Below are 13,550 nucleotides of genomic sequence, written 5' to 3'. Positions count from 1 at the left end.
GATTTTCATTTTCGCATTGCGATTTTCATTTTCGCATTGCGATTATCCCGTTTACGATAGTCATTTCCGCATTGCGATAGTCATTTTCACATTGAGATTATCCCGTTGCGATAGTCATTTTCGCGTTGCGATAGTCATTTTCGCATTGCGATTATCCCGTTGCGATAGTCATTTCGCGTTGCGATAGTCAAATTCGTGTTGCGATAATCATTTTCGTGTTGCGACTATTCTTCTTCTGCAAATTGAAACTTGAATGGATTGCATTACTTCAACCAAAAGACAAAACAAAGACAAATACTAAGTTATTTTAGAACTGTTTAGCAGTATTGGCAGCAACCGAATGAATTTACTAAGCATTCCAAGTGAAATGGTTAATCTAAGTGAAATTACGAGTAAATCAAGTTAAATATGAAAAATCTTAAACTTACCTCGTTGCGTAGAGTATGAACCTCATTCTACAACGATGCTACCATCTCACGTAGAGCCGCTACCTCACCACGTAAAGTAGATACCTCATCACGCCATTCACCATTGTCATCGCGTAAAGTACTGACCTCCTCACGAAAGGCATTGACCTCATCACGTAACTCCCTTAACTCATCCCGTGGAGGTGGAGAACAGGGAGATAAATGTCATGGCATCTTTTCCGGTCGCCTATCATGAGGTGATGGTGGAGAAGAGGCTCGATGATGTGACAGAATAGGTGATGGCTCTCGTTGTAGAGGTGTATAGTGTGGTCGATCAGGTGATGACTCTCGAAGTGGAGGTTTCTCATCATCCGTGCCATCAAAAAAACGCTTACTAGCTTTCCACCAATCAGTGGCAAGCTCAGCCTCCGTGGGTGTCAGCCTTTGTAATGGAGTGTTGGCCTCCTAACAATATAAAAGCTCAAAGTTAAACGTGTACTAGTAATAACTTGTTTATATATGGTAGTATTTGTGTTAACTTACATCATTTATTGTCGTATACCGTAGTAACTCTTCCCAAATCAACAGCCGTCGTTTCCTCTTCCAGGAAATAGCCCTAGGAATATCATTTGAAGTTTTGAATGCATATGTCTGCATATCGGGAAAAGCCTCAAATATCCAAATCTACAAACAATATAATACACAAACTTTAGTAATTGTTAAACTAATTAATTATAATTTTGGAAACATTATATAGAAATTCCTACCTTAAAGGCCCAAATAAAACCTGACAAAGTGTATTTGGAACCATCGCCACACAAACTTTTGCGGTCATCAAAGGCAGACGACAACTTATTCCACCTAGCTTTCCATAGATACGAACCCCACGGAAATAGGTTCCATGCATTTAGGTCCTCTACCAATAATATTAGGTCCTTAGGAATAGGTTGTCTGCCCTCTCTGCCTAAAAAGCCGGCATGCAAAAGTACTAAAAGGCATACTCAGACAACATCGACGTCATCCATCCGAGTAAAACCATATTTCTTATTAAATAATCTCGTCAAGTCGTCGACGTGTAAATTCGGCTTCTCCATTGACAGCTCAGGAAAAACCCGGGATAACCATGATGGGCGGGTAATATGACTAGTGTATCGACCTACATCATCGTGTCCGAAGCGTAGACCAGTGATTAAGTAAAACTCCTCCCGCCCAAAACACGTATACGCCGGTGGAAAATGAAACCATATCTCTTCATTACCACGTTCTATACTCTCGGGTAGATCGCGTGTCATGGTCTGAAGCCACAAATGGGTCAATATAGCATCTCCACCCGGATGTTGTACTTTCAGCCATGGCCCGAAGCAAGTTTCCTCAAACAATTGTCTTTGTACAGGTGAAAGCTTCGACGCAATTGTAGTGACTAGGCTTATTTTATTCCTTAAGGTCAATTGAGCCGAAAAAAAGTTCTATAAAAACAATAAACATACCAAGTTAGATATACCAAAAACAACACTGTGAAGATATACCAAAAACAATAATAAACATAAAGAGTAGTAGTTTATTCTTCAAACTTAATTTTGCAACACTGTGAATTTCGTATTTGTCTTTGTTTTTTGGTTGAAGTAATGCAATTCATTCAAGTTTCAATTTGCAGAAGAATAATAGTTTCTGAAACTTAAAATCGCAACACGAAACTTAAAATCGCAACACGAAAAATGATTATCGCAACGCGAATTTGACTATCGCAACGCGAATGGCTATCGCAACGAGATAATCGCAACACGAATTTTGTCGTTGCGATTCTCGGTTTCAAATAGTCATTGTCTAAAATTGAAACTTGAATGAATTGCATTACTTTAACCAAAAGACAAAACAAAGACAAATACTAACTTCACAGGGTTAAAGACTAAACAGTAGTAGTATTGGCAGCAATCAAATGAATTTAATAAGCAATCTAAGTGAAATGGTTAATCTATTATTGAAATTACCAATAAACTTATCATTAATTTCAATATGAAAAACCTAATAATAATGCAAAAATTTCAAAATAAAAATAATTAAAAAAACTAACCCTCGGTGGTTGATTTGGTTGATTTTTCATTTCTGATCGTGAATGATTGTGAGGGTGGCTCTGAGAGATGGAGATAGACGGATTTCGCCGGAGATGGGGACGGATTTCGCCGGAGATAGGGACGGATTTCGTCGGAGATGGGGACGGATGTCGCCGTAGAGAGTGAGAGATGGAGATGAGACTGAGTTGTGATTTAGGGTTTTAGGTTAAGAGTTGCGATTACGGATAAATATTCGTGTTTGGAATTTGAAAATAAAATACGTGTTGCGATACTAATGGTGCTTTGAAAATCGCATTGCGATTTTATAATATCGCAACGCGATAGTCAGAATCTCGTTGCGATAGTCAGAATCGCGTTGCGATCACGTATTATCACGTTGCGATAGTCAGAATCGCGTTGCGATAGTCAAAATCGCGTTACGATCACGTATTATCGCATTGCGATTATCTAAAATCGCAACGCGGATTTCGAAAATCGCATTGCGATGGTCAAAATCGCGTTGCGAATCTGGAAACTGAATTGCGATAATGGAGATCGCGTTGCGATTTAGAGATCGCATTGCGATTTTGTTGGTCATTTTGGCAAATCGTAAAAAAGTTGGTCAAAATCGTATATTATAAGGAATTTTCGGTCACTGAGGTTATTTTCTCTTTTTTTATAGGTTCCCTAATTTTTTATTATTTATTTTTATAATTGAATCTTTTAATTTTTCAATTTTATTTTTATCTTTAAAATTGAGGTCCCTAATTTTTGTAATTCTACTTTTTACCTTTATCCCTTAATTTTTATCAATCTCATTTTTTTACATTTATAATTGATGACTCTAAGTTTTTCAATCACACTTTAAACCTTTAATTGAGCTCCTAATTTTTTCAATCTCACTTTCTACCTTTATAATTGAACCCCTAATTTTTAATCTCATTTTTTACGTTTATAATTGAGGTCTCTAATTTTTTCAATCCCATTTTTCTTATAATTTAGTTCCCTAATTTTTTCTGTCTCACTTTTTACCTTTAAAATTGAGGCACCTAATTTTTTATCTCACTTTTTACCTTATAATTGAAGTCCATAATTTTTTAATCAAACTTTTTCCTTTAATAGTTTAAGCCCCTATTTTAATCATTTTCTATGATTTATTAATATAATATTAAATTATTTGTTCAAAAATATATATACTTTCGTTTTATAAGAGTTTATATTTTATTTTCGTTTTGGAGGCCGAAAATGTACGAGACGACTCTCTGAACATATATTTATTAATAATAATAAAAATTCATACGAGACAAACAAAATAAAATTTTAGGGTGAATGACATCAATAAAATGAACAATTAACTTAAATTTAAATTTCATAGTGGATATGTACCCACTCTGAAGAGGACATACAATTTAACTAATGTTTCTTTGTAGAAGAGACGAATATATAAAAAAAATTATAAGCATTTATGACGAGAAGAAAGTAGTTAAAATTCTTTCTTTTAGTCGTGGTTGAGAGGTATATATAGTGATGTTTTCTTATGGTGTTAGACATAGAATAATTACAGTCACTCTAGATCATTAGACTAAATAGATTTGATTATCATATCTTAAATTTCTTTTAAATAGATAAGGTGTACCTATCAAAATTCTTGTATGTAAACTACAGTCACTTCAAAACTCAATCTATTTAAACTACCAATATTAAAGTTAGGGTAACTTACATGTTTAGTATCTAAACTATCAACTTTAATCCGTTTTAGTATTTAAACTTTTATTTTTTTTAAAGCATACATAAACTTACATGTTTGGTATATAAACTATCAGTTTTGATCACTTTAAAATATAAAATAAAAAAAGAAGGTGGTTGGACGCCACAATCGACCGTTGTAGATCGTGATTTTTTGGTCTTAAATTTCACGGATCTTTTCGCTTCGACATCCTTAGTTCGAATTCGACCTCTATTCTGTCGAAACTTGCTTCGAAGTCCACGAATTGGAGATCAAAAGTGAGGAAACCGAAATATTTCACTCGAGATTTATGAGTTTTGGGACATTTTTCGGTGAAACAACTACTAGATTCGAACTTAGAAGGTCAAGGCGAACCCACACGTGAAATTTGAGACTAAAAAGGCCACCGTCTATGGCGGCCAACGACGACCGACGGTGACATCCGACTACCTTATGTTTTTATTTTATATTTAAAATCATTTTAAATTAAATAATAATAAAAACACATCGTACGAAAATAATAATAAACAATTTAAAGTGATAAAAACATGAGTAAACGATGAAGTTTCTAACGAAATTCAGCCTTATTGCGGACAGAGAAGACTTTGACGAGTTATGTGGCCTGCCGGAAGTACGCGGGTCCAACGGGGCAGCAGTTTTCCAAAATTTATTATCTTCCAATAAAAATGGGAAAATTGTATGTTTAGTACCTTAATTATCATCTTTTGTTTTGTTTTAGTAATTTAACTATTTTTTTTAAAAATCATACTTAACATTTAATTTTGGTTTCATTTTGGCCACTCGTTGTTAAAAATTAACCTTGATCTTGATAAGTCACCATAAGATAATGTCATATTATCTTTGAAAAAAAGTATCACATCAATAATTATGTTAATTTTTTTAACAGTAAGAATCAAAATAAAATCAAAACATAACGTAAGGTATAATTAAAAAATAGTTAAGTGACTAAACAGAACAAAAGTGATAGTTGAAGTACTAAAAGTATAGTTTAGCCTAAAAAATATTATGGTCGGAAATCTATCTCTCCTAGGTGCTCATTGAAAATTGACATCCACAAGGCTTTCAAGGGGTAGAAGCTTGTTTTCACTGGAGCTCGTTATTCCATCTCGTTTAATGAAGTCTCATAGGATATTTCAAAGGAGCCAAAGGATTACGACAAGGTGATCCAATCTCACCTTTATTGTTCGTTCTATCAATGAACGTCTTATCACACATCCCAACAAGGCTACTCTTCGAGGTATTTTTGGCTTTCATCCTAGATGCAAAAAAATTGGTTAACACACCTCACTTTTATGTGACCTGCTTATTTTGTAAGGCAAATGTTGAATCAGTTGTGGGAATTATTTGTGTTTGGAACAATTTATGTCATTTCTGGACTTAAAATCAATGCGCAGAATGTGAATTCTACACGGCGGAATATCACCTACACAAATTGATGAAATCAAGCGAATTACAGGGTTCAATCAAGGTTATCTACCTATTAGATACTTGGGAGTTCCTCTAGTTACTAGGAAACTCTCGGACAAGGATTGTATTGCTCTTATTGATAATATCAGGGAACGCCTTCATCATGGTCACGAAGACACTTGAGCTACACTGGTGATTAGAGCTTATAAACTGTTCTGTTAAGCATCACAAATTTCTGGTGTAGGCAGTTATTCCTACCCCAATCTGTTCTAAACAGAATTGAGCAGCTATGTTCACATTTCTTTTGGAAAGGTTCGGACAAGGCAGCTTTGGGAGCTAGAGTGAGCTGGAAAAAACTATGTCTTCTTAAATCAGAAGGGGGTTTAGGACTTAAAGATATAAAATCATGGAACAAAGCTTGTATGATGCATTTAATTCGGAAGGTGCTTGCGGGTGAAGGTTCTTTATGGATAGCCTGGATTAATAGTTATATCATTAAAAATTCTGATTTCTGGGACATGGAAATTGGTCTTAATATGAGCTGGCTTCCGAAGCTTGCTTAAAATGAGGCATCAAGCTTCGACTATTTTGTCCATGGGGAGCTGCTACTATAAAAGATATTGGCTTCAAATCAGACACAGGGAGGAGAAAATAAATGGCACAGTTATATGGTTCCCACTCCATTTCCCAAAATTTAGCATTATTACTTGGATGGCTTTGTTAATAGACTTCCAACTAAAGATAGATTGCTTGGAATGGGATTTGAAATTGATAATACATGTGTGCTTTGCAATGTCTCTTGGAATCTAGGGATCACTTATTTCTCCATTGTCCTTTCTAGCTCACTGTGGGATGCGATCTTGCACCTAAATGGCATTAGAAGAAGACCTTGCTCTTGGGAAGAACACATATCTTGGGCATGTACTACATGGAAGGTAAATCCTACTAGTTACTATCTTGAAGCTTGCTTGGACATCTTTTACCTATACATATGGGAAGAGAGGAACAAAAGGTTATTTACAGGTTGCTCAAGATCTTTTGAAGCTATGTTCAACTACATTAAAGATACCATTTCAATCAAATTACGGGATAGAAACATCAATAGGATTGATAGTATCATATCACACTTTGTAATAATGGGGTATTACTTATTGAAGTTGTTTTGTTGTAACTTTGATTGTAGTTTTCTGGATACTCTTGTAAGTACTCTGTTCTTTTGAGCATATTTCTGCTCTTGGATAATAAAAATGAATTTATCCAACAAAAAAAAAAATATTATGGTCGATTCGATTGCCCAACATATGGTTTGTAAACTACGTTCGATGGAAGCCAATTCTTCTTTAAACTTAAAAGACAAAATATTTAAGTGGTTGAGATGACAAGGAGACCTTTTCAATTCGATCCTTCTTTCCATTGTTTGACTCATTCAATAGCCTCTTTTTCATGGTTTGACTCATTCAATAGCTCAACTAGAGATGGTCGTGTTGAATTTTTTATTAACTCGATCGAGTCGAAAAATATATTATTAACCCAACTTGATTTGATCTGAAAATTATATATCATTTACTTGATCCAATTCAAAAAATATATACATTTCATCCGAATCTAATCCGACTTGAATTTTTAAAATATAAATTAGATTCGAGTTAATCCAACCTAATATAAAATAAGAATTTAATTAAAAAAACAATAGACAGAGGGGTAATATAACCCAACTTGATTTGATCTGAAATTATATATCATTTACTTGATCCAATTCAAAAAATATATACATTTCATCCGAATCTAATCCGACTTGAATTTTTAAAATATAAATTAGATTCGAGTTAATCCAACCTAATATAAATAAGAATTTAATTAAAAAAACAATAGACAGAGGGGTAATATAACAATATTTATAAATTTATTTGAAGAAATTATATTATTACCCCCGTCGGATCAAGTTGGAATTTTTTCACAGTCCACCCGAACCTAATCCAACTTCACTCCTAAAAAATATTAACCTAATTTGATCCGAACTAAGTTTTTTTTTTTAAATCTGATCTCATCAAATTAAGTCGAAGTCCGTCAGTTTCGAATTAAATTGTTGTCCCTGAATCGTAAGGTAGTCCTCTGTCTAATGTATGCATGGGGTTAGAAGAGATTCAAACCGTTAATTATAGATTTTTTTATTTATTCATCAAGCGTTCAATGTGAAATTTATTTAAGATTACCCATCACAGAACTTATAAAATTCAATTCGATTTGGTAATTCACAATTTTTAAATTTTTAAATAATTGTAAGAATACTACGATTAGCATATCTGATTAGTTTAGCAGCAAAAATACATAAAAAAAAAATGTTGATATAGTTTTAAAGAACATTAGCTAATTGTGGTTGATAGGTATTTATAGTGACATTAACTAATGCTGTAAGATAACTACGATTACTCGTAAGTCAGCATGCCAGATAGATTTTATTATCAGATCTTGAATTTCGATTAAATAAATTACGTGGACATATCAAAAGTCTCGTATATAAACTATAGCCGGTTCAAAACTTAGAAACTCTAACACTCCTCTTGAGGCCTGCATCAACCACTTTCATTGAACCATTTTCATAAAAGATTTCCAGTACAGAGAATTTGCCTTCTTCCAAAACAACAGTGGTGCGGTAGTTTTGATCACACACTCAAGTTCATACCTATGGTCACCACACCATAGAAAAAATGCATAAAAAATGTTGATATAATTTTGAAGAACCTGCTTCAATGTTTATCCATCATCGAATCTCCTATAGAAAAAAAATGTGTTTATTCTTTTTGGGGACACTACAAAACACTATCAGCGAATCACACCGTATATATAATCCAGGTTTCATCCGGTTTCCTCAAGAACTTCACCGTCCGAAACCATCGTGTTCGAAGAAACATAACCATCATCCTTCATCAGTTTGGTCAGTCCACCCAGCGCTCGATAAGTCTCCGGTGCGTATGGATTCGACGTGTCCCCCACAACGAACGGGGTAAATACTGACCCGACGTCCACCCAAGTACAACCGGAAGACTTCGTTACGCCCGAATCCCTCATCAGAATCCTGACTTTCGCTAGTTCGTTCCAACAGCCGGCAGCGGCATGCATGTTGGCGATCAACACATAGTACCCTGAATTCTCGGGTCTAAGCTCCAAGAGTTTCTCGGCCGCCCATTCCCCTATATCTGTGTTTCCATGGATCCTACAGGCTCCCAAGAGAGTCGCCCACATGGCGGTGGTTGGCTTATATGGCATCCGTGTGATGGTTTCCTTTGCTTTATTCAACAATCCGGCTCTACCGTAGAGGTCGACCATGCAAGAAAAGTGCTCCAAACGAGGAACTATACCGTACAAACTTTGCATCTTCTTAAACCAAAGTTGGCCTTCGAGTACCAGACCACAATGGCTGCAAGCTGATAGGACAGCCACCATCGTTACATGATCCGGTTTGATCTGGCGGTTAGCCATCTCTTCAAATAGCTTCATAGCAGTGTGTCCCTCGCCCTGCATCCCGTATCCGGCAATCAAAGAAGTATAGGTAACTTCATCCCTCTTCTGCATCAAATCGAATACATGCTTAGCTGCAAGGAGTTTTCCCGACCTTGCATACATTGCGACAAGAGCATTCCACAACAACAAATAATCGTCGAAAACTTTGCGTCGGATAATGTAGCAGTGGAATTCTTTGCCATGTTGCAGATTTGCCACTCTAGCACAAAGAGGCAGAATGCTGGCAATCGTTACATAATTGGGTTCAACCCCAGAGAGCAACATCTCCTGGAACAGTAAAGATGCTTCTTCGGACATATCCAAGTGAGTGTAACCGGAAAGCATTGCGTTCCAAGTAATTATACTCCGTTCTTCCATTGACCGAAACAAAAGATCAGCATGCCTTAGGCCGTTGCACCTAGAATACATCGTAATCAATGCGTTTCTAACATTCTCAAACCGATCACAACAACTCCGAATCGCAGAACCATGAATCTCTTTTCCCAATTTCAAGGCTCCGATATGTGAACATGCCCCTAACCCGATGATCATTGCCACTGGATCCAAATGAAACCCATTACTTCTCATCTGAGAAAGCAACTCCAGTGAACACTTAAAATTCCCGGTTCGCAAGCATCCTCCAGCTATAGTGTTCCAAGTTATAAAATTCATCTCGACACCTTCAGCGTGCATACGATCAAAGAGCATAAATGCTTCTCCCCAGATGCCCTTGGAGGCATAGCAACTGATCATCGTGTTCCAAGAGACATCATCCCTTTCCACCATTTTGTCAAATAAATCACGAGCAACATCCAGTTGTCCAAATTTTCCATACATGGAAATCAAAGCATTATGCACATACAGGTTCCACTCATGACAACTAGCACTAATTGATCTATGAACCATCCTCCCAAAATCGACATCCAATTCCTCACTACAAGCCTTCAAAACGGACGGGTAGGTGAAACTATCGGGTATAATCCCCTTATTCACCATTACTTTATAGGCAGAAAGTGCCTCCTTATAAAGCTTGTTCTTGACAAAGGAAGATATAAGCAAATTCCAGGGTAATGGGCGCAAAAATTTACAATTCTCTGCAACAACCCGAGCATCATCCAAAAGACTAAATTTAGAGTAAAAGCTGACGAGCTTGGGAACCAGAAGAGGGTGTTGTTCCAAACCCAGCGAGATGATTTGGGCATGAAGCTGTTTTCCTGGAGGAAGCAATTTAAGGTTGGTGCACGATACAAGAAGAAAAGAGACGGGGCGTAAGATAACATCACAAGAAGCAGTAGAAGAGACGTGGAGCCGAATATGAGAATATGATTTAAATGCCTTCAGTATATGTCCTTGGGTTAAAAGTTCCTTGAAAGATGCAACAAGGTTCTCTATCATAGATGAAAAATCAGTTGTGGAAGTATTCAACTCATTCTTTTCACAATCATACGATTCAGACCGTTTGTCGGATTGAAACTCTATAGGCTTGACACTTTGTTTCTACTTTTTAGGAATGAACTTCTGGATTCGGGATAAAGACAGGCCTTGTAACACTATACGAGACGATGAAGATGGCATACACTACATTCTAACAAAGATGCTTCATTTCACCTGAAAATGAGAAAATCAATGTAGCTGAACAGAGGCCTTAAATTTAAGCAAACTCATGTTCCATGATCATATTGACTAAATCAAACTGGTTTAGAATGAAGAGATAACAACAGGTAAATGGTAGAACAGGTTCAACTTCCAAAATCTAATGCTCATAATATCTATAATTATACTACTCTAGTACGACCAAAAGCTTTTATCAAAAAAAAAAAAACTGTACAGGCCACATATGCATACCACCGCAGTATCAAACATCAAAAGAACCACTCAAACAACAATGGCAAACAACTAGAAATCAACTAACTAACAATGTTCAAAATTTTGTGCAGCAAAAAAGGAGATTAACTGTAGGATTAAGCTAACCCATCTTACTAAAGTTCAATTTTTTAACACTAGAAATCATCTACAAAAAAGAGAGAAAAGAAACCATGCTTAAACATTCAAAGAATTTATATTCTGGAAGAAGAAAAACAGAAAAAAAGAAAAGAACTTGAAGAAATATTTAAACCCAGAGTTTGAAATCTAATCCCCAAATATTGTATCCGATTTTCAACTCGAAATGCTCTTTTATGAAAAGAAAGGGTGGACTAACCAGAAGCGGCGGACGCCGGTGAAAGGCCGGCGTGGGAGAGGGGAAGAAGAAACTAGTAAGGAGAATCACTGTAAGAGAAATGTTCAAACGTGGTGGTTTTCGTGTAATGAAAAGATGTGATTTTTAGCCCAAAAATATGCTATGGGCCCTCTACAAGATGTGGGTTAATTATTTAGTCCATGAGATGGGTTTTTATTTAGGAATCTACTGTATTTGTTATATTGTACGGAATTTATTATTTTGAAATGATGAGCTTTAATAAAAATATTTTTAAAAAAAATTAATTTTTGATATGATAAAATTTAATAAAAAATTATATTTAATCGGAACCCGTCATCTCAAGATGAAGAATTTAAATAAAATATTATTTAGATAAATTCATCATCTCGACGTGACGAGTTCACCCGACACTATAATAAATGTCATAAATCTCTAATTAAAAGTTAAGGTTCAATAAAACCTTAATTTTTTATTCTAAATGCTCTATTGGGCAAAAACCCCGGCTTCAACCCCCCGAAAGCAAAATTGCATAAGCCCAGCTCAAAGAACAAATATTTGGTAAAGGTCAAATTCTTTTATTAGCCCAGTACTATCTGTAATTGTGGGTTTAGTCTCTTTATTCCAAATTAATCATCTTTTACCCTTGTACTTTTTCAAATTTGAAATTTTAGTTATAATTCAATCTGCATAGGAACAATATGGTTAAGTTATGAGGGTTTAAAATAATCGATTAGCGAAAATAAATTAGATCTGAAAATTACACATATTACAAAGACTGATAATAAATTTTAATTTAACCCTTGTGATTATATCCCTCAATGAATTTAACTTTCAAATTTTATATTTAATTTTAATTTGGTCCTTGTTCTCTTTCAACGTTCAATTTTCATTGTCCAAAGGTTTCCAGTATTTCTCTTTGTTCTAATTTAAGAATAATTTAAACTTTTATTTTTATTTAAATTTAATTATACATATATATATTAATATAAATTATATTTTGAAAATATGAGGGTCGACCTTGATAGGTCTGACTAAAGAGCCAATTCGTGAATGTTACTTTTGGATTCAATTTTAATAATTATTTTCTCTTTACAGTTTTTTTTTAGTTTATGTCTGTTGGTTCTACCGATCAGCTAAAAGATCAAGTGGGATGAACTAATTTTTTTTAAAATTTGGTTAAAGTAATTGAAAGTAGAAACACAATTTTGTTCAAAAATTCAAAATGGTTGACGGTTGTTTAAGCTGGACGTTAACATGATGACTAAGATATGATAGTCGTTTGAAATTCTGATATCGGATTTTATCATATCGCAATTAATATGTTAACGTTCAGCTCAGAATAACGTTTATTTTGTTAACAAAAAAAACGAGTTTAGAACATAATGAATAGTTAGGTGACCGTTTTGTAACTTTTAGTAGTCGATGGACTCAACAAAACATTACTCTATAATCTGAAGACTATTTTGTAACTTTTAATAGTTAGTGAACTTAATAAAACAATACCTTATAGTTGGGGGACCTTTTGTGTACTTTACCCTTAAATTGAATATCATTTAAATCAAACTTTTTTTTAAAAAATTTGGACTTTAAATTATTCTTAAAAAATTAATTAAATCAAAATTAATTTTATAAATATTTATTATATCAAAATATAATAATTCAAACTTCAACAATGTTGAAGTCTTAGAATCAGCCTATAGATAGTGTTAGGTCGAGGCTTTGTAAATGAATAAGTTAAGAGAAACAAATTCAAGCTTAGAATATCTTTTTTAATTGAGTGATTTTTTGGTAAAATGATCTTTTTAACTCTTTAATTTTACCAGTTTAGTCAATTAGCCCTTAAACTCTTACTGAATTCCTTTTAGCCCTCAAACTTTTATTTTGGTTTTGTTAACTCAACTCAAATATGACGGGACAACAATTGAATCCCTAAATTGACGTAAAATATATTCTCCTTTTATCATGTCATAAAAAATACAAAAATACTAAAGGTTAAAGTGAGTAAATTGATAAAGTTAAAGGGCCAAAAAAGATCATTATATCATTCTAGTAGAAGTTGTCGGAATTTTCAAATTTTCAATCTCGGTCACTCAAGTTTCTCAATTGAACTTAAATATCCTTGTTCAATGTTCATTCAAGCCCCTTAATTTATTTATAGTTATAGATTTTGGACCACTCCATTCACTTTTTTCGAATTAATTTCTTTCATTTAATCCCTTGTTTAATTTTATTAATTT

General features: G+C 34.4%; 1 protein-coding gene across 1 annotated transcript; it reads right to left on the bottom strand.

The window, feature by feature from the left end:
* Positions 1-8,173: 8,173 nt before the first annotated feature.
* On the bottom strand, positions 8,174-10,646 carry LOC120123754 (pentatricopeptide repeat-containing protein At1g71490-like). Its single transcript, XM_039142579.1, has one exon. It carries the CDS (start codon positions 10,506-10,508, stop codon positions 8,469-8,471), a length of 2,040 nt encoding a protein of 679 aa, XP_038998510.1. The 5' UTR covers positions 10,509-10,646; the 3' UTR covers positions 8,174-8,468.
* Positions 10,647-13,550: the final 2,904 nt, after the last annotated feature.

The sequence above is a fragment of the Hibiscus syriacus genome, unplaced genomic scaffold (genome assembly GCF_006381635.1).
Source record: "Hibiscus syriacus cultivar Baekdansim isolate YM2019G1 unplaced genomic scaffold, ASM638163v2 tig00110403_pilon, whole genome shotgun sequence".
NCBI lineage: Eukaryota > Viridiplantae > Streptophyta > Magnoliopsida > Malvales > Malvaceae > Hibiscus > Hibiscus syriacus.
Note: the sequence above shows the minus strand (reverse complement) of the source record. Positions and strands in the feature narration are given on the sequence as shown.

What these genes read in the sequence shown, in the direction of transcription:
- LOC120123754 (XM_039142579.1), bottom strand. Translation starts at nt 10,508, where the DNA reads ATGATAGAGAACCTTGTTGCATCTTTCAAGGAACTTTTAACCCAAGGA.